We start from the raw sequence: 25,812 nt of genomic DNA on the forward strand, positions 1-25,812 counted from the left end.
TCTAAAAATTTTTCTTTCTGGGGGTTTGTTTAATCTGTTCTTATTATTTAAAGGGGCTACCGCCAGCCTCTTTGGACTCGCTTGATCAGGTCCTGGGATAAAAGAGGTTCACACTGTGTGGAATGTGACTGACAAGCAGGACTAGGCACTGAGTGTGGGTCACAATGTCAAGGCTGTCCAGGGGGCACTATGCTGAGCTTTCAAGGGAGGGGGCTGGAAAAAAGAGAGGCTTCCTTATCTTCCCATGAATTATTTACCATTTAGAACGTACTGGATGTGGCCTTCACAAAGACCCTGAGGACTTTGGGTGAGGGCCACAGTTCCAGAGAGAAGACGAGGATTTCCGGCACTCACTTGGCACTTAGTTACTTAATACCTTATCCACCTTTCAGTGTCTTGTCTGCTAGCCCGACTGTACCCCCCTAAAATGGAAAACCTGTGTCACATGTATGTCTTAATGATGGTGACACGGGAGACCCACTGATCCCTCTAAGTCCTTCCGGCGCCCTGGGTTTGCAAACTTGGTGAGAGAAGGGTTGGGTTTTGTTCTTCATCTTTCATGGCAGGAAAATGGGAAGAAGAGAGGCGAGAGGGAGAGGGTGAGAACATTTTAGCGTCAGGGGCTGTCTTTGATTGTTTTGACGCCTTAATCACTTTGGGAAGAAAGGGGAAGTGCAGAGACGATGCATAAAGATGAAAGCTATCATGGGAATTGCACAAAGTAATCAGTTTCCATCTGGCATTACGGGTTAAGTGTAAAAGTAATACCTAGGAAATAGGTTTGAAAAATCAGAAACATTTCTACTAAACATAATGGTTAAAATTTGCTTCTGTCATTTGACAATACATGAAAGAACCCTTCATGGTCGTTATCTTGGTTAAATAAATAGGCTTTGTTTTGAATACGTCATTCGTAAAAGCTGTATTCTTACAAGCTGGTTCAGCTGCTTAGTCATACCACGTACTTCTCATTTGACAATGTGTTTATGGAATAATGATTGAGACCTTTTTAAGTTAAGCGTGTTTGTGATTGTGGCTGAGGTCAGCAACTGTAAAGGGGGTTCCCTTTGGTTCTGTTACCTTGACTTTAATGGGAATTAACCTGTTCGATGTCTCCTTTGGAATGTGTAATGTACCAGTACAATATGCCATTGGCAACTCTGGATAATATTTTTCATCACCCAAGAAGCTGAGATCCTCCAATAAGTTAGGCATACCGAGGATTTTGAAAAACAAGTATATATAACCTAACAACCAGAATTTCCATCTCACTGAGGCACACTATCAGAAAAATAGCAACAATACCTTTTTAATCTCATCTTACCCCCTTCCAGGAAAAGGAAAAAAGGGATCCTTTTTAATTCCTCAGAATGTTGGAGTCTGAAAAAAAAATTTTAAGAGTACTTATTTTAAGAGTACTTATTAAGAGTACTTTTAAGAGTATTAAAAAATTTTAAGAGAACTAAAATGATCATAAATGGTAGTGATCCTAGAAATAACTTTTGTGTGGTTTTTACAAATAAATAAATGAAATTATTTTTTTTTGGATGCTCCAATAGGAGCTTTGTCCCATTTGTTTACAAAGTCAATCATTTTTAAATAAAATCCAGGAGTTATTTGTTGGAAAAAGTTGGTCAGGATTCCTGATTAGACTGATGTGTAGCTATCTACATGTGTCCATTCTCTGAGAGGCAAGCATCAGTTACCAGGTTTGTCATGAACCTGGTTCAAATGTATCTGTCAAAGATATCTCCGAACATGGCAGTGTGTCTATTTAGGATGGAACAGCAGTTCATGGAGTAGATGGTGTAAAATATGGCAGTGTTTTCCATATGATTCCGAGTAAAGCAATAATGATAGCAAGCATAACTTGGCTTTATTGTGGTATGTCCATTCAGAGGACCTGGTCTGCTAGGATTTTGTCACAGGGGCTTCAAAACTAGAGATTTAAAGCAAATTAGAGCAACCTAATTTATGCATTCACTAGAAAGTGTCCATACTCTTGCTACAACTATAAAAGAAACAGAGCGAGCAAATCATTAACATCTGGCTCTAATTCCCCATTGAGATGCCCCCCCAAACATACAACATAACCTAACATGTTGCAGGTAAAGCAGAGGAGAAATCTTTTGTAACAGCTGATCACCACTGGATTATAGCTGACAGTCACAGACAGTGAATAGGTCTAGGACTACACACAAGAACAGTACTGGCTTGTAGAATTTGATGAAAGATACACCAACAATCCCAACAGAAGACTACTTCCCTGGTTCTTAATGCTTCTCTCTGTTGTGTTGGTTCTGTTGTTACACAGCAGGGACCATGCTCTCTTCCTTCTTTCCTTCCTGTTTCAGGCGGGAGCTCTCAGAGAATTGGCATAGATTGAGGACTCTTTGAAACCTGGCAGATAATATGTTCTCTTTGCCCCTTTCTTTCCTTTTCCAATTTACAGGACACGAAAAGAAATACTGTATGAACACGAACTAGTTACTACGATAGCCCATTACAAATCGACTATATGCAAAAGAAAGAGAATGCTGGAGGCCATGAGCATCAGCTTTTCTCAAGAAAAAATATCCACATTCTAAGGGCTCTTAAAAATGTAGAAAACTTGCCCTGTTACCATGGGTTTTTTAGAACACCTCTAAACACACACAAAATAAGACGGTATTACCTACAAATTTCAACCATTTCTTAAACTCTAAAAGCATTTTTTGTATTATTTTGAGTTGATACAGAAGGGGAACCTCAGCTATAAAGAAATATTAAAAAGTATTTTTTTTTTTGTGGCAATCCATCTCCAGAATTTTCTGTTGCTTGCCTCCCCCAACTTGTGCTGATATTTGAAGGATGTGCTCAAGAGTATGAAGTAGGGTGCTTTTGTCCCTTTCCCTCCTCCCTAATAACTCGCCCTTCCCTCTCCCATAGCCAAAGAGCCACCCCTCAGATGAGCCATTCCTTTTTGCTCTCATCAATGGTCTCTGTGAAATTGGGGTCGTTGTTCATGATGGCGGCGTCGGCGCTCTCTGCGGACTCTGCTCCCTTTGCTTCATTGGTGTGGTAGGTGCCCTTGTGGCGGAACATGTAGCGAATGAGGAAGACCAAGGTGCAGAGAATGGTGAAAATCACCACAGCGATGACCCCTGGTGGAGACAGGAGAAGCACTGGTCATTAAACAGACCTCAGATTCATCTCTCCAACACCACCTCCCCCAGGTACCTGGGTTCCCTCAGACACCACCCTCCCCCATACAGAATACAAAACTCCAAAAAAGAACAGCAACAGAAATGGACAGGACTGAAAGGAAACAGGATCAATTCACAGCTGTGTTCATTGATAGGCAATTAAACAGACAGGAGGAACCACTGTTCAACCCATTTAAAAAGCCCAGCATCATCCTGATACCAAGGACAAAACACATCACAAAAAACCAAACCAAAACAAAAAAACAAAAAACAAAACTACAGAGCAAGAGTCCCCTTCAGTAAAATTTTAGCCAATCAAATCCAGCAATCAAAATTTTAGCCAATCAAATCCAGAAAAGAATATCTTGTGATTAAGCGGTGTTAATTCTAGGAATGCAAGATTGGTCTAACATGAAAGGAATAAAGTGATGTAATTTACCACAATGAAGAAAAATACAGGAGAAAAAGCACCAGACAAGCTTCAACCTCCATTCATTATAAAGCATCTCAGAAACCATCAGTAGAAGGGAACTTTCTCAACCTGATAAAAGGTACCTGTGAGAAACCTACAGCTAATATCTTAATACCAAAAGAATAAATGGATTTTCTCTAAACTATGGAACAATGGAAGAATGTAGTTCTTTCCATGTACTGGGAGCCCAAGCCAATGCAAGAAAATGAATAAAAAAGAAAGAAAAAGGTGCAGATTGAGAAGAAATAAACATTTTCTTTATTTTCAGGTGATACGATTATCTGTGTAGAAAATCCTAAGGGGTGGGGCGCCTGGGTGGCTCAGTGGGTTAAAGCCTCTGCCTTCGGCTCAGGTCATGATCTCAGAGTCCTGGGATGGAGCCCCACATCGGGCTCTCTGCTCAGCAGGGAGCCTGCTTCCTCCTCTCTCTCTGCCTGCCTCTCTGCCTATTTGTAATCTCTGTCTGTCAAATAAATAAATAAAAATCTTTTTTAAAAAAAAAAAAGAAAGAAAATCCTAAGGGGTATGTTAAAAAAAAAGTTTCTAGAACTAAGAATACATTTAGCTAGGTCATAGGAGAGATATAAAGTCAATATACAAAAATCAATTGTGTTTTTATATACTAGCCAAAAATTGTTGGAAAAATATTGCTAGTAATAAAGTAATAAAATAATACCATTTATAATAAAAACAACCCGAATACAATTGTTCAAGGCTATGTACTCAAGACCATAAAACCTTACTGGGAAAAATTAAAGATGTCAGTAAATGGATAGATAGATCATGTTTAAGAACTTAAGTACCCAATATTGTTTAGATGTCCATTTATAGATCTAACACAATCTCAATGAAAATGACAGCAAACTTTTTTTTTTTGGTAGAAATTTATAAGTTGATTCTAAATTTTATTGGGCAATGCAAAGCATCCAGAATAGCCAACATGATTTTGAAAAACAAAAAAGATGTAACTGGAGATTAAAGAATTATGCAATAAAGCAGGCATGGTCTTGGGTAAAAATAGATAGATATATCTATATATCTATATATCTATCCCAGAAAAAAGACATATACATATATGGCCTATTGATTTTTGGCAAAAGCTCCAAGGAAATTACATTTGGAAAATATGGTCTTTTCAACAAATGGTCTTGGAATAACTAGTATTAATTTGGAAAACAATGGCTTTGACCTTTATACCACACTATGTAACAACTCAAAGTGATGACAGACTTAGTAACAGAAACCACAGCTATAAAAGTTCTAGAAAAAAACACAGGAGAAAAAATCTTCACAACCTTGAACAGGTATATTTAAAAGATAGAATTAAAAAAATCACAAAGTATAAAAAGATTTGAAAAACTGGACTTTATCAAAATTTTAACCTCTTGCTTTTTAAAAAATACCACTAAGAAAATGAAAAGGCATGTCACAGACTGGGAGAAAATATTCACAATACAGATGTCTGACAAAGAACTTAAACTATCTAGAATATAAAAAACTGTTTTAACTCAAAAGAAGAGGTAAAACAATCCAGTTAAAAGATGATGAACACCCTGCTTGTGTTCCCTCTCTAGCTATGTTTCTTTCTGTCAAGTAAATAAATAAAACCTTAAAATCTTAAAAAAAAACTAAAAAAAAAAAGATGACCAAATAGTTTTAAACAGACATTTCACAAAAGATTTATAAATGGCAATCAGCATGTGAAAAGATGCTCAAAACAAATAGTCACCAGAAATCGCCACTAAAACCTCAATGAGTTACCACTACTCATCCACTAGAGTGGCTAAGATTCGGAAGCCTGAAAATACCAAGGGTTGGTAAGATTGTGGAGCAAACCTAACCTCCCAGATAGTAATTATGGGAATGTAAAGTGGTTCAACCATTTTTGGAAAACTGGATAGCAATTTCTTACAAAGTTTAATATCCACTTTCTAGAACACACAGCAGCTGTGCTGCTAGAATTACCAAAGAGAAATGAAAACTTATGTTCATAGAAGGCTTCAACAAGCATATTCATAGCAGCTTTATTCAAAATAGCTGCAATCTGGAGACAAACCAAACAGCGACAGGAAAGCAGATTAAACAAATGACAGTGCGCTCATACAATAGAATACAACTTGACAATTAAAACAAACTATCGATCCATGCAGCAACGGGTAGTTCCAGAAACACTGTGTTGAGCAGAAGTAAGGCACCACAGATGGCATACTCTAGGATTCCATTTATGTGAAGTTCTAAAGGAGGTAGAAGTCATCTACGAGACAAAAAGCAGATCAGAGCTTGCCTTGGTTGGGACTGGGATGGGGAAAAGGATGGGCACAAAGCGCTTCCGAGGATGGCTATGCTCCGTCACCTGATTGTGGTGGGGGTTATGGGTGTGTCTATTTGACTCGTCACTGACCTGCTCCATGTAAGTAAGTCTGTTTTATACTTCAACAAAGTTGATCTTAAAAAAGCAAAAATCAGTGAGGATAGGGACCTTGATAAGATCACACCAGAACTTTGGACAATGTGATTTAAGCAGCGTTCTGAATGTATTCTAGTTCTAGAGGCATCTACTGTCTCCATGTTGGAAAAGAAACATACTGGCTGAGCCAAGGTGACTGGCTGGGCTCAACATTGCTGACATGTTGACCACAGTAGCAATACTCAGACAGGCAGGAAACATCCTTATGAACCAAGACAGAAGGTGCAGGCAGAGAAGGCGGCTGTGGGCAACAGGGATGTCCGTACTGACCCAGACAGGAGGGTCTGTGTTGGGAGAGTTCCATCATTCTGTTGTCCGTGGTGAGAAAGAAGGCTAGAATATTTTAGATACCCTAGCTTATTCAATTCCGAGGAGTTTTATTAAGACAACTCGAAGCAGACCGGCTTAGTCCTTCCTACTTCTGGAGTAAGTTATCCTGGGCCATCTGGGAGGGGAGGGACTCAGAATGGAAATGAAAGGGGGTCAGGACGTCCTGGCGGCTGCACGCTGACCTCCCTGCCTGGTCAGGTGTTGGTTAGCTCCGCACCCCTCCTTTATTTACGGATCAGCAGTGAAAGGCAGCTACGTGTCCGCACATCCATATTCAACAATCTTAAGTCATATTTAATTAGCAAAATGAATCAGGTAAAAATCTACATGACTGTTTTCTTTACAACTATGATTTTATTGAAATTTTTACTTTCCACAGGGGAGTAGCGCACATGAAAGCCTGTTCTGTATATCACTCACCTCCAATGATAGCCGAGTTTCTGTTGACTCCATTTCTTATAGCTTGACCTTGGCCTGGATTATACGGAAAATCAGCACTGGCTGCGGAGGAAGACAGGAAATAGTCAAATGTAAGAGTCAAGGATACCAACAATCCTCCCAAATTTGATGGGTATTTCTGCTTTATTTTATTTTATTTTTTTAAAAGTAGACTCCATGCACAGCTTGGGGCTTGAACTCACAACCCTTGGACCGTTGGATGCTCTACCGACTGAGCCAGTCGGGTGCCCTGATGCACATTTCTTCATACAACTTCCAGACAAGATGTCAGTTTTAGACAGACCATCTTGTTATCATTTCCACAAGGTCACAGCTCCTCTGTGCCTGGGTTTGCCTGGTTCTCCCTGACATGAGGCCCAGAGAAGTGCTGTAAAGCCTTTGGAGGAATGTTAGAGAATCAGAACTCTCTCTCAGCCTGTTCCCACTCCAGGACAGGCAGACTTACGTACTAGAATACTTTTTCTTATGTTTGGCTGAAATCTGCCTCCTATCCACTTTTATCCCATTCATAACTGGTGACCTTGACTATTTTTGTAGAGCTTTTTACAGCCTATAGTATTAGCTTAAAAAGGAATCATTTCTTTAAATTAATATTCTACACATTCCTAACAAAGCAGTACGTGTCAGGAATTTGTACAGGGGTAAAATTTCCCAAGAGTTGAGAATAACATAAACCATCTAATGAAATTTGTCTCTTTCCCTATTAAAAAAAAACAAAAACAAACCAGTGGTATTAAATTCCAATCTTCTCTAAGATGTATTTCAAGGCAAACAGATCCTGAAGCCTTTCGATGGGTCTTCATTACCCAAACAAACCAATTTAGCTTCAAAGATGGTTCTACATGCACTGGGCGTCTGTTGGAGAAGTTACGGTTTCAGGCAAACACGCCTACAGAAGCAGCTTCTCCTTCAGCACATTACCTTCGTCTAGTCAGAGCCATGGCTACTGGACGGCATCAATTAGAGATTTAAAAAAAAAAATTAAACTAGTTGTTCGGGATAACTCCATGTGCACACACCGAGCAAACAGGCATAAGTTATGATGTAAGGAGAATCTCACTGGGGACTCAGGTTTTCCAAGGCTCATCCCCGAGCTCTACTTCTAAAGATTCCCAGCATCATGAAGAAAGGACGTAGAGGCGCCTGGGTGGCGCAGGCAGTTAAGTCTCTGGTTTCGGCTCTGGTCACGATCCCAGGGACGGAGTCCTGCATCGGGGTCCCTGCTCAGTGCGGAGGCTGCTTTTCCCTCTGCCTCTCTCCCCTGCTCATGCTCTCTCTGTCTGTTAAATAAATAAATAAAATCTTAAAAAGAAAAGTAGGTGAGCCTTTCTTCTCCTTTTCCCTAGCAAATAGGGCGACCAAAGAGAGAGATTTCAGATTCCACCAGCAAAGACTATTTAACCCTTTCTCTCTTCAACTCGATATTCTTACTTAAGACCAGGAAAATTATCCTTTCCTGGGTGCATCATATTCCAGATCAGCTTGGCCATCAGTGTCACTCACATCTGTTGATTTGTTTAAAACACAGACACTAAGAAAGATACAAATGAAAGAGAACTTATCTCTGAGTCCTCGGGACTTTTCCTACCCCCTTCCCTCCTTAGCTGGTGGATGTGGGAGAGAACTTTTGGTATTATGTGCTTATTTTAACTGGTCCAACCCTAAATCTAGGGAGAAGGGAAAGGGGCAGAGCCAACATGGACCGCAATGGGGTCCAGCAACTCTCCCCTGCCCTTCAGGAGTTTCTGGGATAGACGGCATGGACTGATACTCAAAACCCAAGTGTCAGCCCATCGATGCAATGATCTTGCATTTATAGGCTCCTCGCCTCATGTCATAAACTTACCCTGTATGAGTAAAAATGGCTTACATAAAACAAATAATGTTTTTAGAAACCCAGTTTCTTCTATAAACCTGAGCTTTCTCTTGAGAGAAGTATTATTGCTAGATGTGACAAATGAATGTACTCAATCATTCAACACATCTTTCCAGAACGCCTGCCGTATGTCAGGCACCATTCTATGTGCTGGGGATACACAGTGAACAATAAAAAAGATAAAAATCGTTATTAATGAGAACTTTCCGTGCCCCGTTGAAGGGTTTGGTTTATGTAGTCAAAACACTCATCTAAAGCATGGATGTGGTTATAGTTATGACCCTATATATTTTCAGTAAATTGCCTGAAATTGCTTTGTGTTGCTGTGTTGTAACTCATACACTCACAGGGCCACAGTAAGATCTGGTTATTAATGCACGTAATTCCCTGGCATAAACCATCCTTCCAAGATGGAGAGACTGAGGGTTTCTTTCCAAGGACGAAAGCTTACACTTTCAGTGCTTATCCTTGATGTAGTTTCCAGGCCTTCTGACAATGTAATCACTCTTCTCTGGACACGATTTAGTCCACATCCTTTTAGAAAGTCATCAAGCTTGTAAGTGGCCCAGCTGGGACTTAAAATCAGGCAGGATTAATTCCCAAGACAACCTTCTTCCTCATCCTGCCTTTGGAGGGCTGGGAAGAGACAGACAGCCAGGTGAGGAAGTCCCAGGCTTCAGACAGATTAGCGGGGGCAGGACCCATGGGAGGAGGAGCCTTTTTAGGGGACGAGGGAGAGAAATCTGGTCTGTCTTGGACACACTGAGTTTGAGAGGCCTGTGGGACACCCAGATGGAGAGATCTACTGGACATTTGGTATTTGATGAGTGACTCCTATTTCCCATCTCTTTTTGATGAACACAGAAATCTCCTCACCACTCTGAAATAATATGAACCTTCAAAATACATTAAGCATGGAGACAAAAAATTACAGCGGCAATTTTGTTATTATTCTCTTGTGTGACATTCATGATATTATGAAACTGTTTGCTTTTCTGCTTTGGGTAATGCGGATGTGGAAGACAGCAGGCTTTCTCTCTGCTTCCAAACCTACTTTATGGGCTTTGCATCCCTGGCTACAAAGCTGCAGAAAAACACAGATGTCTAGTGATACGGACATGCCTCTCTCTGGGTCCCCTGAAGTTATGGACACAAACAGTAGTGGAAGGTGGGGGTATGACCTCAGATGACCCACGAAGAACAACAAGAGTTAGAAGAGACCATTTAAAAATATGCCAGGATTGCCTTTGGTTTTAAATCCGAACGCCTTGGCAGGGGGAGGGAGGCCTCCTGCGAGCTGAACTTCCCTCCTGCTTCCTCCCTGCCAGGACCACGGCTCCACCGGACACTGCCGATGCTGCGGTGGACACGTCCTTGCTCATTCTTGCTCGCCCATCCATCCACGCTCGGCCGCTTCGCATCCACCCGCCCTTCCTCTCCGTGTCCACCAAATCCTACCTCTCTCCTAAAATCATCCTCAGCCACGTGTCTGGCACTCTTGTCAAGGGCGATCAGTCTTAATTCTCATCCCTCCTTACATGCTAGCCACCCTCTTAAAGGCAGGGGCCGATCTTAATTATGTTTGCAGACCCAATGACATAGTGCGGACAGGTAGCAAAAGCTAACGAGGTGTTTGTTAAAATCAGTCCACTAAGAGATACGTGTGCAAATGTTTCTGTAGCCTCTTCTAATAATTAAGCCTCTGGTGCAGGTCTAATTTTAAAAGTCAGTTACCTAAACCTGACTCCACCCTTAAAGCGAGGCAGCGTGCTTATCCTTCCCAATAAAGAAAATGAGCACACTGAGTACGGAAAGGCGCTAGTGGTTCCTGTGTCCACTAGTCTTTGGTGGTTATCAGAAAACGACCTGTGGGAAACCCTCAGGTACCACGGGAGTCCTTATGAAATTCAAGGGCAGGGTTCTGATTCTCGTGCGAGGATTTCTATTTTCATGGCCTTATTTATTACTTAAACCTGGTTGTCCTAGTGCGTGTGAGCCCTTACTCCCTGAGGCAAATCTGTTTCACTCTGGCGAGCCCAGCAATTGCTATTCTGATAGAGATATTTGAAATGACTTCATTGTAACTGTCCTTTCCCCCAGGGTCCCGACATCCTCTGGGAAATGCACACCGGGAAACACGGAAACCAAGAGACACGAGTGAGAACAGAGCACAGAGCTCATCCATGACCCAGGCTTCATTCTGCTCCATCCCACCCCTGGCTTGCTGGGCGAGCTGAGCAATTTTAGGGGTGCAGCACTATCAAGGGACGTATATTTTGGGAAAAGTCATGGGTAGGTCAATACAGACTGGCTGGTTCTGTTGGTAGAGCATGGGGCTCTTGATCTCAGGGTCATGCATGAATTTGAGTCCCATGCTGGGCACAGAGTCTACTTCAAACAAACAAACAAATCAGACTCTAGGTATTAATAGTCTCAAGACCAGACTTGCATCAAATAGGCAAAGACCAGATTCAGTACACTTCCCCCTGGACCTCCACGTAGCAGAGCGTGATGCTAACGTCCAAAGCATGGGGCTACACCAGTTCTGACTTAGCACCTCACAGAAGCGTGTGCGTTTCTGCTTACTTCTCTTGTTCATGTCCTCTTGTCCATCTGGCCTCCCCCATTACACCGACCATGCACAGACCATATTCCCTTTGCACACCCAGGGGTTAGCTCCTGTCCCCTTTCCTGCCCAGCGGAGGACCGGCAGAGCGCGTTGCTGGAGGAACCCACGTGGAGGGGTTCTTGACCTGCACACGCGCTTCTTAAACAGCCCGGCTGAGGCTTCCGAGCCCTACGTGCACTCCTACTGCCCTTCTCGCCCAGAGAAAGAAAACTGACCATAGGCCCCAAACATATTCAGACACGGGTCGGATTCACATTCGACACATAGATGTTGTCTTTGCCACATGCAAAGCGCCCTGAGAGCTCAGTACTGGTGTGTTTTCCCTCCTCCTCTGTCTTCAGGTTGAAAATAAGGAAGGAAACAACAAACTTTTAAGAGCAGGCCAGGGGGGAGATGTTCTCCATAATTACACACCTACAGTAGAGTGATCAGATCTTCGAACTGGGTGAAAAAAAAATGTGATTTCCTCTCCCCAAAAGAATAGAAAGCATGAACATTTTATTCTGGTTCCAATGGCATTTTGCCCTTCCTTTTGCTGCATTCTTGGCAGGATTTACCAGGAAAGCAAATGACAGCGTAATCAGCACTTCTTATTCTGAGTGCTGCGCAGGGGCGAGGGGGCGCCCGCCTGCCAGGAGACGAGGGACATCACAGGTCACCATGTAGGTTGTTTAGATGTGATGAGCAATAGAGCTCAAAGTTCTAGATGATAAAACTAGTCACCATTTGGATGACTCTCGACATTAAGGCACGGAAGAGCAAGTCGTGGGTAGAATCAACCTGCAAGCCTTTTCCTTCCATTGTGGAGCACGACACGTAAGTCACATGAAACTCAAATTTCAGGAGCAAGCTCTTCAGGAAATATAATAATGGCACTTCCTGTAAGTCAGGCACTGTGTAAGTCCTTTTCACAAATGAACTCATTTCATCCTCACGTTGAACCTTGAGAGGCTGGCATATTCAGCCCACTTGGAAAGGCTCAAAGCTTGTCTGAGGTCTCATGACCAGCCAGGGTAGAGCCAGGGTTTGAACCCAGGACACTGACTCTGGAAACTGCTTGCAAAACACTAAGCTGAACTGTTTCTAATATGAAAATAAACATAGTAAGAGCAGGGCTAGGGAAAGTGGTTCCCCATCGCTGTACATGGTCTACACTGGCTCTAGCGAACCTCCAACATGACGGCATGTTTTGTTTTGTTTTTTTAAAGATTTTATTTATTAATTGGACAGAGAGAGGGAGATCACAAGTAGGCAGAGAGGCAGGCAGAGAGAGAGAAGGAAGCAGGGTCCTTGCTGAGCAGAGAGCCCCGTGCGGGACTCGATCCCTGGACACTGAGATCATGACCTGAGCCGAAGGCAGAGGCTTAACTCACTGAGCCACCCAGGTGCCCCATGACAGGATGGTTTTAAGGTTCTCACTGTGGTTGGCCACCTGCCTGGGGAAGCCAAGGATATAGGAAGGCTTCTGACTGTACTTGTCTGGCTTTGAAAGACATGAGAGACATTTTATCTGACAAAGGATAATTCCACATGGTGATGGGATCAGCCGAACAATGCAGTAACCCCCAAATGAACACTGTCAGAGAACAGAAGACCAAGATTCCCCTGGTTCCAGAACAGAAAGCATGGTTTTTACCACCGTGAAAATACTTGTGAAACTATGAAATCATGACTAGTGTGAATTGTACTTTAAAACATCAGTGTCAGAATATAATTGTTGACTGCGAATATAGAATGTGAAAAACGAACAGAGAAAGTTTCCAGGCAGGTGCTAAAGTACAAAGAAATGATTTAAAAGACCGTTGTAAGAAGAGAATATTAAAGAGAGATTCAAATTCTTTAGCCTCACATTTCTTGCTTGTCCCATTGAGCAGACAGGGAGAGGATGGAACAGTAAAGCAATTTTTTTTTTTTTTAACTACACAAGATAAATAGTTGCAGTTCTTATTTACTAACTTTCAAAATATGTAAAATTGTAGACTTTGGGTTCAGAAACCAATTGCAAATAAAACACACATTTAAATGCATATAAAAATAAATCGAGATTATCTAACATAAAACCCCCCAAGTGAAAGACACTAAAAGCTTCAGGTTGTCATATATCAGGGACAAAAAAATTAGATAGTAGCTGACATCTCCTAGAGAAAATATCGCCATGGAAACCACTTGAGCTTCGGCATCTAAAGTGATAATTTGAGACACTTGAACAAAACTGCTGCTATTAGTTATAATTTAATTTGGATTGCCCCGTGATTTTTGCAACGGGGGCTGGGCTAGATGATGTATACGTGTCTTTGTTCTTCTCAGCGTCTTTGTTTCATTTTGCTTTATTCTCTCTTCCAGTCTGAGCTCGATGGCAGAAAATTGTTAATTTTTTCAAAGAATTTGTTTCAGCCATTCACTACTGACTGGTATTTTAGAAATGTATGAACACAAATGGTGGCTGACTAAGACGGTAAAGCTATAAGGGGACGTTGTTTTATTTTCAGAGGCTCTGGTTGACCACATTATCAGGAGGGAGAGGTTCCTCAGCCGCCGGGTTTTATCCAGGCAAACGGAGCGTGGCACGTATCCGCACGAGCCTCAGTCTCGTATATATACCTCCACACTTCCATTTTTGCAGAAAGACAGCCAGCCAGAATTTCAATTTCAGATGGGGAAGAAATTATGGATTTTGGCTTCTGACTGGAGAAGTTAAACAACCTTCCCTTTCCAGCTTCTTAAAGGAGGGAGCAAGTGGCAGCTGCATGCGCAGGCGTCAGAGATGGCGTGACCAGAAGAGGTTCATTAGGTGACAATACACAGAACACAGGAACTGGTCATCATCTGCTGTTTGTCTGAGTATCTGAATTATGCCAGCTTCTACACAAAAGAACTGAATGGGCAAATGATTACATTAGATTTCCTCCTTTTTTTTTTTTTTTTTTTAAAGCCAACTCTGAATTGTCTCCATTGCCTTTTAGGACCAAAGATTTGCTGATGTTCCAGGACTAGGTTGACATTGCATTCTTTTGTCTGATTAACTATCTAGAGGTGGTTGAATTGGAACTAGCTTGTTACCGACAGAAGCTCAGGCTTTGTATTCCATGAAATAAACACAGGTAAAGCACATGGTATCCATTTTCGTGTGGGACAAAAGTGTCAGGTGGGCAAATGATTTCTTCTTGTTAGTTGTCATTGTTTCTGAGTCGAGTGTCAGAGCTGTTGCTGGATGATGTCCTGGGCACTCGTGGATCAGAGGACGTGCCGGCTTTCACAGGCTGGATCCCTCAACGTCTCCCTCCCGAGGAAGAGGCTAAATCCCACGGCCAGGTTCAGAGTCCTGCAGGGCGGGGAGGTGCCGGCCACCTAAGTGCCCCTTGGACCCACTGAAGCCGCTTCCCATGCGTCCGGCTGTAGTTCTCAAGCCGAGCCTTGAAAGTCTAGATCAGGGAGCCCCAGAGCAAGGGCTGGGGAGCCCGGGAGTGTGGTGCTCCCTTCACAGGAAGGCTGCCATGCTCCTGTCTGCCGGGGTGTGCGGATCGGAGCTCGGTTTCCCGTGCCTTGGGGCGTAAATAAATCCATGCTGATCTCAGGGATGGAGAAGCCCGAGTCTGGGGGAATACAATCGATTTAACCCCCTTTTTGAGGGAAAACCAGGTTTCCACGCTGTACCCAGCAGCGGCAGGATCCCCCACCCCCTTCTCGGGCACACACCGTGCGCTGTGTCCCTGGGGGGCTCTCTAAGCTTTTTCTTCTTCCTTGTATTTCTTTTAAAAAATTTTGTTTTTAATTTAATTTAATTAACATACTGTGTATTATTAGTGTCAGAGAGTTCAGTGATTCATCAGCTGCCTATCACACCCAGTGTTCATTACATCACGTGCCTCCTTAATGCCCAACCCCCAGTACCCCCTCCCCCCTCCCCACCCCCCACTTCCAGCCACCCTCAGTTTGTTCACTAGACTTAAGAATCTCCTGCACTGCATTCTAATGTGCCTTTAGGGTCCCCTACCAGCTGCCTGGGATCCTGTGGAAATGCAGATTCCCACTGGGTTGGTCTGGCGTGGGGCCTGGGACTCTGCATTTCGAACAGGGGGCTTGACCGCAAACCTCACCTGGAGGGCAGTGCTTGAACTGAGACCTTCGGTGATCTGTATCTCTGGCTGTTCTGCCCACGTGTTTTACTTTAATGTGGTGTCTCAGAGGGAATTAAAAGAATTCCTTCTGAGAAATTTGGTTTTGCTCGTTTTCAGGTTTTTGGCCGAATCACTTGTGTGTTTTCAAGGAGTTGCATGACAGATGCCCCTGTTCATTTCCTTTAGTCCCGTTCCTTCCAGTGTTGTGAAAGCTACTGTAGGAACGCTGCTTTTATTTCCAAGTTCGATTCCTTAGTATTCTGAATGCAGAGGGGGACAGTCTATCACGAGCCGATATTAAGAGCAGCTGCAGAAGAAACAGCCAAGGAGTTAAATAATTGACTATCTAAGGCATGTCCTTGGAGATCTTTTTGGGTTAAAAAGAAGAATAACACAAGTTTCTTCTGTAAAGCAAGCATATGGGGGGAAATACTGTGATATTGGCACCTAGGTTCTTGATGTTACGGTCGCACTGGAAGGCACACAGGAGAGGAAACAGACATATTTTCCAGAATGCTGGGTTGTCCATTTTTCTGGAACTGATTTGTTTTTTGAAAGAACTCTGGTCTCCCTGCTGAGGGCTCTTGCATGGGCGGAGGTTATGCTGGGACAGAAGGCAGCCAGCTCAGGGTAGAAGGACCATGGCCACAGAGGAACACGGTGTGTCCAACGTTCTGAAGATCCAGAGTCCGTGTCTGTCGCTGGATGAAATGCTGGGTCACAGTCACAGACTTATTTTCCAAGACCGGTGAACACACTTGGTACACAGGGTCTCAGCTAACATGATCTGTGGCTAATTATTGGCCAACCAGTGTTAGCAAGAAATAGTTGTCTACTGTACAGTGGAAACAGTCTCAGTTTCCAGGGACAGGGTGGCTGAGAACACAAGCATGGGAAGATACCAGTCGTGGCGAACAAGTTAGAAATGTGTCTTTTACATCTCCTGATGGGTTCACTTTTCCTCCCAGACAGGGGTCTTTGTGGTACCGTTCAGAAGACCAGCACCTTCAGGAGACCCTGAAGCTCTTGTCTCCAGGCTTCCAGTGAGACACACACCCATGAGGCTTCACGCAGATATCAGTCAAGGCTTTGGACTTCCAGAATTTATGATGTAGAAGCTTAGTGAAAATAACTGTCTTATCACCCAGAATTGACACCAGGTATGAGTTTCATCATTTGTGAGACTATTTAGGCACAACGAATCATATGAGAAATCATGGAAGAAGGAATCTATCATTTGACTCTCCCTTCATGGAAATTTCTAGTAAATTCAAAGGCCAAATTTGTGGACAGCTCTTTGGGAAACAGCTGGATATTACTGATCTGCTTTTGTCATCATCCTATGTCTTTTGAGGTAGTACAGTGAACAAAAGAATGCATTTAAAAAAATGTTTAATCTGCTATACTATCTATATCTTGACTTGCAAAAAAGGCGGTCTTCCGTCGCAGATGGTGAATATACTCCTGTTCTCCACGGGTTGGCTCTGTCCATACCCACAGAGTTTGGGCTTCGCAGGAGGCCTGCACTGTAACTGCTATCTTATCAAAATGTAAAATGCACCTTTTCTCCCTGAGAGTTCAGAAATCAGTACACAGAAGAGAAGGGTTTCTAGAACACAGTGGTATATGCCCAGATTACAGCCTGCTAGCTGGGTCCTGGCTCTCTTGTGCGGTCTCGTAAAAGGGGGGAGTGCGCAAACTGAAAGTGCTTTTAAAAATTAATTCTGCACATGTTTTAAGTCTTTTATCAATGCCCAGTTGGGCTCTTGCTTTTGAAATACTCTTTTCAGCTGCATTAGCACAAGTGAAAAATCCCAATTCCAATCCCAAGACAATGCCTTTTCTTTCAAAAAGGTTGACTCCATAAAACCGAATATACAAATCTCATGCGGATATTTCTCCCGGCTTTTGAACCGTTGTCTTCTCGAATTACCCTTGGATCTCAGAGGACAACTGTCTGTGGTTGTTGGCAGGTGGAATGACTAGCGGTCATCAAAGAGAACCTTATAAAACGAATGGAAACTTCCCAGTGTTTTCTCGAAGTTGATTTCTCCGCAAACTTTTGGCACAAGCCACGTGGCTCTGCCCTGGCTCTTCTCATTCATGTCAACAGAGTGTGACAAAAATATCTAATTGGCTCTAGCCGTCTTGGGGATGAGTTAATCAGTGTGGAAAAAGAGGAAGCAGGAAGAAAAAGGAAAATGTACTTAGTAGCAGGGATTCACCTCTAGAGATACAGACCATGGTTTCCGCATTATCTTTAGGGGCTGATGGGAGGCAGGAACGCAGGTCTGAATGGGAACTGGAATTCTTTTATGCTGAAATTTAAAATTTCTTTTCAGAGTTAGGAAAAGTGGGAAATGCACTGAATTGGGAGAGAGCAGGCCTGACTTTTAGACCTGATGACGCTATTCTCTGTGTAGTTTTGAGAGAGGTGCTGTAAACACTAGGACCCCTGGCTCCATTGGGGCCGCACGTTAGGAACCTCTCCGGGGTGGGAAGCAGGCATCGGGAATTTTGGAAATCTCTCCCACTGATGCTAACGCACGGCCAGAGCAGAGCTTGTCACCACAGCAGTCACTCGAGTGTTCACTGAGGGAATGGACGCATTACTTTGTGAGTCAATTTTTCTTATTTCTAGAAGGTGGCCAGTAACACACCACACAGGCCCACCACCAGGATAAAACAAAACTGGCATTTTAGTCACTAAAATCACTCACAAATCTAAGCTATCATTTCTGTCTTTATTGTTCGCAGGTTTCTAAAAGTTAAAATTTCCAAGTAATCCCTTGAAAACCACCTTTAGCCTTCCCAAGGGGGACATTTCAGAGCAACCTGTCTCCATTTCTATGTTTAAATAACTGCAGTACATTTTAATGTACATTTATGGATTAACATAAAGTTGATTTTACTTCCCCCCTTCCCCAAAGCTTTCCATGGTTGCTTTCAGGTAGAAACTCAGTAGCAGAATCAAGAATCCCCCTGAGTCTTTAGACGCTTCTGAGTAGTCTGTGCAGAGCCTGGGGAATCAACCAAAGATCTTTTCAAATGAGAAAAACAACTTGTCACTTATTTGTTATTGGGGTTTAGAGTGACTTTCTTCTGAAAAGCGGACAGCGTTGGGACAAACACTTCATCTGGATGATGTTTCTGCAGCTTCTGAAATCATAGGCCAGGATACAGGCCCTGATTTGTAGCAAAGGTTGAACTAGCATTTCTCAGCAGTGACTGGCAGGGATTCCCTTGGGAGAACTGACACCCAGGGAATCTGACAACAGTCTTTCCGAGTGACAGGTCAGTAAAGAAAGACGCTGCACCTTCCCCGCCCCCAATGGCTCCAAGGGGTATGTTCCAGCACAGCGCTGTGGGAGGCATCAGGCGGGGGTCTGATGGAGCCAAGGTCAGACTCAGACATCCCTGGACAACACTGAGCTCAAACCTGCTTCACTTTTGTGGGCTTCTTGGAAACTTTCTACAACCACAAGAAGGAGGCAAAACCCTTGGGAGTCAGTGCTTCTGCTGTCAACAGAGAAGTCACCATAGCAACATGCCCAGTGTTCCCCTGCCCTTCCCAGCCCCATGTGACCAGCTACATGGGGAGAGGCTGGCCAGGCACGGACTCAGGAGAGTGCGGACTCTAAGGATGGCACCGGGTGTGGTGGGGTCAGAGGGCGCAGAGCACGGAGAGAGACCAGCAGAACCCTAACCTCCTTGGCTTTCAAACCTCCTGTGAGGGACAAAGGGCAAGAGAGGTGGAGGAAAATCCGACTGGAAGAGAAGCTCGCAAGAGGATGGGAAGCAGGGCGGACATGTGGTTCCGGAGCTGGATGTTTGAGCCCCTTTGGATTTTTCCACAGTGAAGTTCTGGAGAGTTAGACAGTCTTGGTTAGGAAAGAATGGAATCCTTGGGCAGCACCTTCCCCCCACCATCAGCACAGAAGCCACTAGGGAGCAGCATGGGTGGGGAGGCGCTGGTGTGCAGGGGTGGGGCTGAGTGGGGGGGTGGCACCCCGCTGCACCTCAGCCACTCACCCTCATCTCTTCATTCCTGGCCCCCCTGCTTTGCAAAATGCAAGCCTGCCACATCTGTTTCCAGTGACACGGGGAGGCTGCAGCAAGTCAGGGGGGCTCTGGAGGCTTTTCAGGCGCCTTAGATAAAAGTATTTATGCCAAGATATTGGCCCTGGGAGGTGAGGTCAGAAGTGAGCACTGGGCCTGGAGCTTAGATTTGGTAACTTTGGTCCTGTAAGAGGATGTCGCACACACACACCAACCATGAAAATGAGAGCATCAAACTTTCAAATTACAAAGTTAAAGAGCAGTGAATATACATTTAAAGAAGTCAAGATAAAGGCAACTGGTAAGAGAAAGCAGAAACATGGTAGAACTAATAAATAAACCCTTTGGGGGAAAAAAACAAAAACAAGAAACAAAACAAAACAATAATGTGTGCTAATCTGATCAAGAAGAAAAGGGGGGAAAACCTAAACCCAGTATAAAAGATCTGAATGAGAAATTTTCTGGAGAATGGAAATGAATTATAAGAACTTATTTTGTTCAACGATGGAAATGAATTTGAAAACCTAGATTAAAAGCACAAATGTCTGGGAAAATATAACAAATAATTATAGATGACAAAGAAAACCTAATTAAACCAGTTGTCATTAAAGAAACTGAGACTTGTCAAAGAGCTATGCCCACTGAAAACCAAAACAAGGAAACCAAAACAACATAAACAAAACAAAACACAAAACCAATGGGCTCCACTGGTTTTACGGGGTAAGTCTATATATTTTTTTAAAGATTTATTTATTTTGGGAGGGGGTAGAGGGTGAGGGAGAGAGAGTCCCAAGCAGACATCGCTCCAAGTGTGGAGCCCAACAGGGGGCCCGATGCCACAACCCTGAGATCATGAGCTCAACTGAAACCGAGATTTGGACGCTCAACCAGCCATTTCACCCAAGGGCTCCACGGGGTAAGACTATTAAATTTGCAAGGTATAGGTGTTGCCCCAAGCCTCCTTATATCCTTGCTGCTCACAGTGAGGTCCGTGGACCCCCAGCATCAGCACCAGCATCATCTGGGGGCTTGCTAGAAACACAGACTCTAAAGTCCCATCTCTGACCTACTGAAGCTCATGACTTTCCCCAGGTGATTCAAAGCTCATTTAAGTCTGGGTGACACTTGTTTGTTATTCCACTAGTTGGAGGGCAATGGACAAACCGAGCGTGGTGTGACCGGGGAGCACAAGACTCAACTCATGGTCTCGGCAGGGCTGAGTCCTTGCCTGGAGGCTCTTACAGAAACCTCTGGTTCCAAGCTCGTGCTGGTTGGCAGAACTCAGCCTTTGTGGTTGTAGGACTGAGGTCCTAGTTTCCTCTCCTAGAGCCCACCCACATTTCTTGCTGCGTGGCCCCTTTTTACGAAGCTGGCATAAGTTTAAAATCCAAATCTTTACCCCCACAAAAAAGGTAAGAGAATGCTACAAACCTAAGAATTATTAATGTAAAAAATGAACAAACAAAAACCAAACCACTAAATATTTTAGTTAAATTACTTCAGTTGTAAATTGAGAGGATGCCTCTCCATGATTAGATGTAGTTCACACTAGGAATGAAAGCTTGGTCCACTCTTTGGAGATCTGTTGCTACACCTCAAACCATTACTTTATCACAGAAGAGAAAGAACTGGGTCATGTCCATAGATGTTGAAATACTGGATACTATTTAACCTTTCCCTGATTAAGACTTACCAAGACAAGAATCCTTAAGATATCATATGCCTACAGGAATCCTTAAGCTATATATACACGTAAGACGTGTTATGTATGAGGAAGAATTCAAAGATGGTCCTTGGTGCGCACATACCTTGTTCATTTATGTTAAATATTTGATCTGGGTGCCCCCATGAAGGATTTTGCTAATGTAATTAGGTGCCAAATTAGCCTACCCTAAGATAGGGAGGGTTTTTTGGTTTTTCTTTTTAATCGCTTTGCCAAAAAGGAGAAACAACTTGGAGATTTATCAGGAAATGTTTTAAAGTTAAATTCATATGAATTTTGTATGGAGGGGAAGACACGATAAATGGAAAGACATTCTCTTGCTGGACAGGTAAACATTATTTGTACAGATGTCAATTACCCTGCTATTAACTTACACATAAAATTCAATCTCAGAAGACATTCTAGAGGATCCCAATGAAATGACCGCAACTCTAACATCACATGGGAGAAGTCAGTGTGCAAGGATAGGAAAATCTTGAAAAAGAGAATAAAAGGGAAACCAGCTTTATGAGATATTAAATGCTATTATAAAAGCTGAACCATTACCACAGCTTGCTACTGTCTCATGAAGAGTCAGATCAATGTCAGAGATCAGGGAGCCCAGAAGCAGATTTGAATATAAAGGATTCAAATATAAATTGTGAATATGAAAAAGGTGCCGGAGAGGATGGAAGCCCAACAAGGAAACAGTGGGACTCCTGACTTACCCCTTCCACCCAAATAAATTTTAAGTGGATTAAACCTGTAAATCTCACAGAGGTGCCTGGGTGACTTAGTTGGCCAACCCTTCGACTCTTGCTTTTGTCTCAGGTCATGAACTCGGGGTCGTGGGATCGAGCCCCGTGTAGGGCTCCACGCTCAGCGTGGAGTCTGCTTGTCGCTCCCCTCCCCCCGCACCCCTCCACATGCGTTGGCTCACACACACTCTCTCAAATAAATAAATAAATCTTAAAAAATATGTAAATGTTGCAAATAAAGTCATTGGGAAGAAGTTGTGAAATAATTTTTAAAGTAATTTCTGAATGGAGAAGGCATGACCTAAAACCAAAAGCCATGAAACACGTTATAATATACCCTGTAAATTTAAAAGTTTTTACAGGGAAAGAACCCCATACATTCAAAAACTAGAGATCAGACTGGGAAAACATTCAAACACGTAGTAAAATACTGATTTATCTAACATACAGAGAATCCTTGTAAGTCAAGTAGTAAATGACCAACAAACAAATAGGAAAGAATATAAATAATTCTTTGGTCAAAAAATGGAAACAGTCTATGGAAAATTGAAAATAAGTACTTCTTAACATATACAAAGAGATTTAATCTCCCTCATGATTAACAACATCCAAATTAAAACAACGAAGTTTCATTTTTTCAAAGAACGTTATGATGTCCTACGTTGGTGAGTGCATGGGGAAAAAAGACATTCACACCTTCCTGGATTGGAAGTTCTAAATCTGTGGAGGGTGACCTAGGACAGCTATCAAAATTAAAAATGCATCCTCCAACCCAACAAAATCAGGTGTTCAAAAGCCAGTCCTTATGGAAACAACAGATGGGAACAATGTCAATGACCATTTGATCACAAATCCGTGACTCTGATCTTACACTTGACTGGGGCTTCCATAAATACGCTTGGACCTTCTACAGAAAAGGACAATTTGGCCCATTTGCAGGAAAAATACACATTAGAAAAGGGGGTGATAACTGTTTCTGCTCTTGAATAAATGTGTACTGTTTCGGTCACCAGAGGGAACAAAAAAACCAATATAATAAAGAGATTAGGTATCAGAGACTGAATGCATTAATCATGCAATCTTAGCATAAGGATGAAAACAGGGATCTGCTCAGAAATAATTAAGATGTAATTATAAGAGCTGGAACGATTATTTTAAGTGCTTGCAGGTGGTAAAGAAAACCAACTACCAGCTTGCAATTATGAGGAAACTGAATAGATACATGGAGGTTTAAAATGTTCATTCTATCTATGAAGATATAAAACTATTACCTTCAGATGGTGGAAAGGAAATGCGGAATATAGACATGACATCAAATCATTAAAAATCATGGCCATAGAGGTAGGGGCACCTTTGGAAATCAACTTGGTGTTTCTAGGGGTAAAGGACCTCGGAGCCGGGCAGCTTCAGTCTCCGGGCCGGGGCCTGGGGGGGGCTGTATTCTGGGATCTAAGAGGGGTGGGGCAGTCACACTGAGCCATCCCTAATGACAAAAATTGCGTGCTTTAGAAAGAGGCTGTACCTGTTATCAAAGGGGGGAAATCTCGGCGGAAAAAAGATTGACTGGATGTTTCTAATACAGTGGAACTGGTTTAAATCAAATCAAATTCATTTGATCCTTTTCCCCTCTAAAAAACGTACTCTACCAGCCCCAGCCCTTGTGTTTGTGATGCTCCCATCATAATGTCCAGTATTTGCCAGACTCCAATCATGTGGGGACCAGCTTCACCTTTTTTGCCAACTCGATGAAAAACCCAATGACTATTTATTTACTTATTTTCACTAAATTGATCTAACTTCTTATTTAAATCATTGATTTTTTTTTTTTTTATTAAAGAGTGAATGGCAAGGGTGGGAGAGGTGTTAAAGGCATTCCAGAACCCAAAGGAGACTTTCTCCTAGACAAGATTAGAAGGGTTGAAAGAGAAGCAAACAGGAAATAACTTGATATTATCTAACACCATGTCTATATTCTTCCCATAATGATCTGGTGACTCCCTATCAAGGCCACTATCTTTCAGTAGTCCAGAAGCCATACACTGCAATGCAAATGGCATCCCTTAGAATTAGGCAGTGCACAACCTGACCAACTGTAAATGTCTCTCACTTTGGAAAACAGTGACAGAGCCCATGAGGATTTACAGAGGTAAAGATTGGTTACTTAGTAGTGTCATGGAAAAGCAAAAGGATCTGATCCCTCGAAGCCAGCATATCTTGGAACACATTTTTTTGTTTTTATCCTTTGATATCATCTAATATAAAAGGAAGAAATGCGAGAGAACAAAAAGAACACAAGACCCAAGAGTGGCTGCCTTGAATCCTAATTTCCAGGTCTCTGCAAAGCAAATGTCCTGGTGTGAGTATGTAGTGAGTAGCCCTAGTCCATCACTAAGGTCCTTTTACTACTGAGGCCACAGGACTCCCTGTTCTTCATAAATACACTTCCTTCCATTTTAAAGCTGTATCTTCCCCACACCCCTCAAGATCCTTTCAAATTAAGTTTGCAGCTCATTCAAAAAATGGGAAAACAATCTGACATGCTCCACAAATGGAGGCTCCTTCCTGGGTGCAACTGCTTCTATAAGGATGCCCTTTCCTGAGAGCCCCTGAGTCTGGCCCCACACTGTGGATTTCGTGTTTGTTTTCAGTCTGTTTCTCTAGTTTTACGCAGGCAGACTGGCTCAAGTTTAGATAAAACTTCTCTATCTGGGTGAGCTTCCTAACAGAATAAATGGTCAGGGGAGCCCAACCTTTTGTAAGCTTATTGCTACAGCCTTTTAATTTGTGATTTTGCCATGTAAAGGCAAAATGGTTTTTGTTGTTGTTGTTTTTGTTTTTTGTGTTATTTGGCTATTAAATTTTCTTATCTTCTGGTAACCTTACTTCGAAGGGCTTACCAAGGGGGCTGTTAAGAAGCTTCTGTCTTATCTGATGAGTGATCCTCAGTCTTGACTACACACCAGAATCATCTGGGCAGGGATGACATCTATGAACACTTGTCTTTCCCGTCTGGGGGCTGTGCCTTAATTGGTCAGGAGTGTAGCTTAGGCATCAGGATTTTTCTAAGCTGACCTGGTAATTCAAAGGTGATCTGAGATCGAGACCTACTGCCATCGATTGGGGTTTCCAACTTGAAAGTGCACGTAAGTCACCTGTGGATCTTGCTACAATGTGGATGCTGATTCGCTGCGGCGGAGGGAGGGGCCCGAGGTTCAAATGAGGGGCGTTTCAAATGAGCTTCCAGAACCACACTTTCCAAGGCACCTGATCCATCGAGCTCCTTCCAACTGTCCTTTTCTCAAAGCAGGACTCATCAGCGCTCACTTTGTTCTTGTCCTGTCCGATCCCTACTCAGCCTCATGACTCACAGGCCCCGATGGGATGTGTGTCCTGTTGTTTTGATTTGTTTCTGAGTGTCTGATGGCGAAGATTCTTAGTCTCTCTCCACATGAAAGGTTATCTGAAAAAAGCAAGGGCTCCCCAAGAGTCGAGTGCACTTGCTACTGTGGGGGTCTGCTTAGAACCCCAGAGCTGGTGTGAAGGCGATTTTAAGCTGAGGACATCTGGGTTCAACGGCTGCAGAAAGAAATCTTTCTGGAACTTCCTTTGGCTGACTGAAAGTGGAAACCTGGGGAAATGAGACTGCTGTTCCCTCCTCTGGGCACTGTTCCCCAGGATGGAGACGGAGCGTAAGCATACCAAGAGCATAAGCTCTCCCCAGGAAACTTCTATGGCCTTGAAGACAGAAAGACCATTC

General features: G+C 43.0%; 1 protein-coding gene and 2 long non-coding RNA genes across 3 annotated transcripts in view; 2 read left to right on the forward strand and 1 right to left on the reverse strand.

Moving 5' to 3' along the window:
* Positions 1-1,459: 1,459 nt before the first annotated feature.
* The window catches only part of CNTNAP2 (contactin associated protein 2), a 1,944,007-nt gene continuing 1,919,654 nt past the window's right edge, over positions 1,460-25,812 (reverse strand). Inside the window, exons 23-24 of the mRNA XM_032304549.1 lie at positions 6,875-6,955; positions 1,460-3,143 (exon numbers count right to left, since the gene is read on the reverse strand). Coding sequence (XP_032160440.1) covers positions 2,944-3,143; positions 6,875-6,955 — 281 coding nt within the window. The 3' untranslated portion in view covers positions 1,460-2,943. The remainder of the gene's footprint in view (positions 3,144-6,874; positions 6,956-25,812) is intronic.
* Positions 6,277-11,077, forward strand: LOC116568850. The gene is made up of 3 exons (XR_004276764.1): positions 6,277-6,550; positions 6,834-6,984; positions 10,890-11,077. It is a non-coding gene; the product is annotated as an uncharacterized LOC116568850 (long non-coding RNA).
* On the forward strand, positions 14,364-16,818 carry LOC116568849. The gene is made up of 2 exons (XR_004276763.1): positions 14,364-14,519; positions 16,505-16,818. It is a non-coding gene; the product is annotated as an uncharacterized LOC116568849 (long non-coding RNA).

Source organism: Mustela erminea, chromosome 11, assembly GCF_009829155.1.
Source record: "Mustela erminea isolate mMusErm1 chromosome 11, mMusErm1.Pri, whole genome shotgun sequence".
Classification (NCBI taxonomy): Eukaryota; Metazoa; Chordata; class Mammalia; order Carnivora; family Mustelidae; genus Mustela; species Mustela erminea.